The sequence below is a fragment of the Montipora capricornis genome, chromosome 10 (genome assembly GCF_036669925.1).
Source record: "Montipora capricornis isolate CH-2021 chromosome 10, ASM3666992v2, whole genome shotgun sequence".
Lineage (NCBI taxonomy): Eukaryota > Metazoa > Cnidaria > Anthozoa > Scleractinia > Acroporidae > Montipora > Montipora capricornis.
Window position 1 is genome coordinate 31,059,978 of NC_090892.1, and position 5,000 is coordinate 31,064,977.

Here is a 5,000-nt window from a genome sequence, read left to right on the forward strand (position 1 = left end):
CCACCTGTATGCAAAAGAGATCATTATTTTCATCGTTTATTGCCATGATTACCGTGGCAACCAGTGCATTTCCGGCAGTTCCATCGGTCACGAACTATAACCGCCTTCCCAGGAGTGCTGATACTCATAGATTTTAAAATACTCCTATACCAGAGCTAGTAGTTCAGCTGAATTTTGCTACCCTATACTAGAGTAAACTCCCACCGATTTCCGTCTAAATACCGATACTTGACAGTTAATAATATCCAGAAGTGTTTCATGATCACTGTTGAGGCTGAGTTGCGTAAACTTAAACTTTGCCGACTCGATTTTTTTATATTTTTGAGCGGGAATTTTTGGTTTCCTTAGTCTTGATAAAATCTTCAAGCGACTGGTCAGTTTTTTGAAAAATGATATCCTATTCTAGACCCAAACGATATGATTTATATACTATATCCTAGAGTAAACTGCTTGAAAACAGCGGCATATAACTATATAGTCCATATATGGCAGTACCTCCCCCGGGCTTAAAACTGAATATACAGAAAACAGTTTTGCAAATTGAAAAGGCCTACATGTGAGAAAATCCGATCACTCCTGAACTTTTTACTGACAAGATTCATATCGTTAATAAATCCCCGCATGAGCTCACGCAAACTTTTAGGTTTAACAGTTTTCTGCGGAGAACTTGCACAAAATGTAATGGTACGATGATGCAATAAAACCAAGGGTCAATTAAATTTTTAAAAGTTACACTCGTAGAGTACACGTTGAACCCTTGTTTTTACATGTGCACGCGAAAATTAGTTCAATATAAACCTCGTTACAAGTCGTTGTTACAAGACTCCGACTTGTAGCGCTACATCTGTAGAATATTTGGTACGTACAGAATTCAAGGAACGTTTTACAGGAGTCCAACTTGTATCTTTACAAACATCCAACTTTTCAATTACAAGTGCAAACTACGAGTCATAAGTTTCTTGCAAGCTTAACGTACGACTTAGGAAACGTATTTCAAAATTTTGATATGTTCTCGTCTAGCGAAGAAGAACTTGAAGAACCATTGAGACACCGAGTGATGGGGAAGATATCGTTGACGTCACCTATTGTAATTAATGTGACAACCAGGGCCTCATTGGTTGTCGAAACAAAGGGTCTTGTGTTCCTGTGGTTGGCACATTTGAATAACAAAAGCAACGTTTGTAAACAGATATCTTCCCTATTCGGCAGCCAAGATATTTTGAGGAAAGATGGTCGTTTCACATTGAAAATCCACTTGATTTTCGGAAGAAACTTCGTCTCTCTGACGAAGCATTCGAGTATTTACTTGCAGCAGTTGGCCAACAGCTTGAACAAATAAACCTTATACATGTAGTCTACTCACATATTCAAGTTACGTTACCATAGACCACTTTTGATATATTAAATTTCCAAAATGGCCTATTGCAAAGCTACAGTTGCACATTACATTTGTATCATGACCCAGCACATGTGTCAATTACAGTGTAGGCAAATCGTTTACTGAATTAACAAATTTACAAGTTGGACTTTACACGTAGAATCATGTACACAAGTAAAAACTACACGTGTAACGTTTTTATAGAATTGACCCCAAGTTAATCGTAATTCATAAAGATCCTGTGTGACCGTACAACTTGATAATGATATGGCCGACCATAAATTCCCAGAGAATGGGTTCATCTAATATCTTTAGAGATGCTTTTTACTGATAAAGAAAAGACATTTTACGCCAAAAAATAGGATCTCCAAAATTCTATCGCGTTTGCCTTCTATCTGATCGTAGTTGTTAGAATATTATAAGGTGTAAACATGGTTTTTCGCTCTACTGACTTGTGCGTTGCCCTTTTTTTTTTGTTTGCCAGTAGATTAGCCGCATGAAACGTTTTGAAACATTTTTCCTGTTTTTTTTTCAGAGCACTAAAAATGGATTCCGGGTGGCTAACTCTTTGGGTAGCAACTTTTATACACTTTTGCGAGGCACATCAGACCCGATCCTCCAGGATACTTCCAGTCCAAGCCACGCATCACAATAACACAGCATTGCGTCAAATATTACAAGCCTTGGCAGCCACTCACCCAGAAATAACAAGACTTTACTCTATTGGTAAATCCTACCAAGGGAAAGATTTATGGGTGCTGGAGATCACCCAAAATCCTGGGAAGCATGTGGCAGGAAAGCCTGAGTTCAAGTATGTGGCAAATATGCATGGCAACGAGGTTGTGGGCAGAGAACTGCTTCTTCTATTGGCGGAATTCTTGTGTTCAAATTATGGACATAATAACCGAATAACAAAGCTTATCGACACTACTAGAATTCACTTGTTACCTTCAATGAATCCAGATGGATGGGAAAGCTCTAAAGAGGGCGACTGTAGCAGCGTCAGGGGACGGTTTAACGCAAATGGTGTAGATTTAAACCGTAACTTTCCTGATCCGTACGACGGACAGAGAAACGAATTGCAGCCGGAGACCCGAGCGGTGATGAGTTGGATCCATCAGGAACCATTTGTACTTTCGGCCAACTTGCACGGGGGAACCTTGGTCGTAAATTACCCATTTGATAACCTTCCCAGGGAATTAAAAAAGGCTAGCGAGAGAATATATTACAGTTCCCCCGATGACGATGTCTTTGTTACAATTGCGAAAGTGTACTCATTGGCCCACCCAACCATGTACAAAGGTCATCCGCAATGTCCAATGCAAAGAAGGGAGAGATTTAAAGACGGTATTACCAACGGCGCAGCCTGGTACCCAATCTCTGGAGGCATGCAGGATTACAATTATTATAAAACGTACGGTCTTGTTTACCTTCAATCACTTATACTTGCCTGGTATTTTTCTATTCATCCCATGTCAATTACTTCCAAAAGAGCTAGAATCAGTGCTTTAACTTTCCGTGGAGCAGTTCCCATTTCTTCGGTAACTGGGATGACATTTCCCTTCTAAATGTTTTCCCAACCCATATAATGGAAGTGTGAGATCAATTTAGTTATTATATCTTCTTGCTTGGTGCCAACGTTTCTGTCACTTGGGCGAACAACATCAACATCTTTCAAGAGCCCACACAGCCTTATTTCTGGATGCCCTCCACAACTCCTTTTCACTTAGTTCACCGCAACTATCCAGACCCAATGTTGCTAGTTCAACAAAGTTTTGAAGCAAAGGCAATCCCTTCCTCCAATTTTCCTTGGTAAATACACTGTCTATTTGGGTGGATGTGGAGAGAATTGTGCATGTTCGGATCTTTCTCAAGTACTCTTTTGTCCAGTCTTTAAATGCTGCTGTATATCTATAAAATAGATTTCATTTTCATTTCTTCATGCAAAAAACATCCAGCGACTTTCTTTTCCCCCCAAGCAATGCGACTCTATCAAAAGCTGCAGACCCTTTGCAGTTATTGTTGTTATTATTTAGCTATAAAAAATTGCAAAAATTTTTTTCTTAAAAACATTCAAGAAATTTTGTAAGAACGGTTGAAAATACACGGTTAAAAAATACACGACGTTTGTCATTATCAAGTGAAAAAAAGACTATAAATATTCGATAAATAAAAAACAAGAGTTCATTAAGAAAAAAGGTAACATAAAAATATTCTACAAGCTAAACAAAGAGTTTGGCACTGATGGAGTCACTCTGAGTGTTAAGGCTAGGCCTCAGTTCTTTGATAAATAGCAGTTCGTAGTCAAATTTCCCGTGAAACGTGTTAACAACACGAAATTGTTCCTCATTAAGAAGATTTTTGTCACCGTGCACTTCTTCCAAAAGGAAGGCGTTGATGAAGCTGTCGGGCTGTATAGCCGACATAATCTGCATCACCCAGATCACATATGCAGATTGATAAACAATGCAATGCTGACTTACAATACTCGGCTTAATTTCATTCGGCTTAAGATTTGCTCACAAAAACTGGCTGTAAAGTGATGGCAATCGTATTGCCTACGGACTGCATTCGCGGCTATCTGATCTTTGAAGAGAAGAACTATTCTGATCGTGTTGCCATCGTTGGTTTTCTTTTCTGGCTTAGTTACAATATTTTGAATAAACATATTAAAGGTGGAATTTATGAGGCCAATTGGATAATCAAGTCGGGAGAATATAGAGCGCAATTTGTCTTCTTTTTGTATTTATAGAATATTCCTACTGTCTTTAATGACGTCCGAGAAGGTCGAAACGTCTTGTATTTTTTAACCGTTTTTACAAAATTTCTTAAATGTTTTAAGAAAAGTTTTTTTGCAATTTTTTATTGCTAAATGTTTTAAAAAGTCGCTTCTATTTAATTATTATTATTATTATTATTATTATTATCATTATTATTATTATTGTTGTTGTTGCTGGTATATCGTGTTTCAACTTGCTTACATTTTGCCTTATATAGGGCCAGAACCAAACCATGGTTCTGAGGCACTAGAGGAGCGTTTGTTCGATCTACTTGATTGAACGAACCTCTCTCAGATTGTGTGCTGTTCCCAGAAGTGCTGGTTTTTCGGATTTCATGTAGGTTGTTATTGCCTGGAATTTCGCGGAGATTTTTTTCATTGCTTTTCTTAGTAATTCCAAGGGCACCTACAATAACTGGAATTACCACTGTCTTCATCTACCACACGCGGGCCAGGTCTTTGTTTTTGGACAGTTTCTCTGATACTTTAAAATGGAGGTGTTTTTATGAGATGGTATAGCCACGTCAATAAGGGTACATTGGTACGATGTCTCGTCGAATTGATGTTGTTGCACTACCTGTCTGGATGGGAATGACATAGGGGATAGTGAGGTCATATTATTATTATTATCATTATCATTATCATTATCATTATCATTATCATTATCATTATCATCATCATCATCATTATGGTACCATCAAGTTTTTTGCTGTTCGTACCAAACATCTTCTTGGAGTGGAAGGAGCTAAAGTCTCGACTTATAACAGTTTAGCACTTGAACTATTAGCTTAGAAATAAACTTAGCAACTAAATTCTACTACGTCCACTCCTCTTTCTCCGGTA

General features: G+C 38.1%; 1 protein-coding gene across 2 annotated transcripts in view; it reads left to right on the forward strand.

Annotated features, from left to right (window-relative positions):
* LOC138019246 (carboxypeptidase D-like) overlaps nucleotides 1–5,000 on the forward strand; it is a 13,107-nt gene that overhangs the window by 5,815 nt on the left and 2,292 nt on the right. For both annotated transcript variants that reach the window (XM_068865969.1, XM_068865970.1), the window contains exon 2: nucleotides 1,914–2,792. In XM_068865969.1, the coding sequence (XP_068722070.1) occupies nucleotides 1,924–2,792 (869 nt within the window). In that variant the 5' untranslated portion in view covers nucleotides 1,914–1,923. The remainder of the gene's footprint in view (nucleotides 1–1,913; nucleotides 2,793–5,000) is intronic.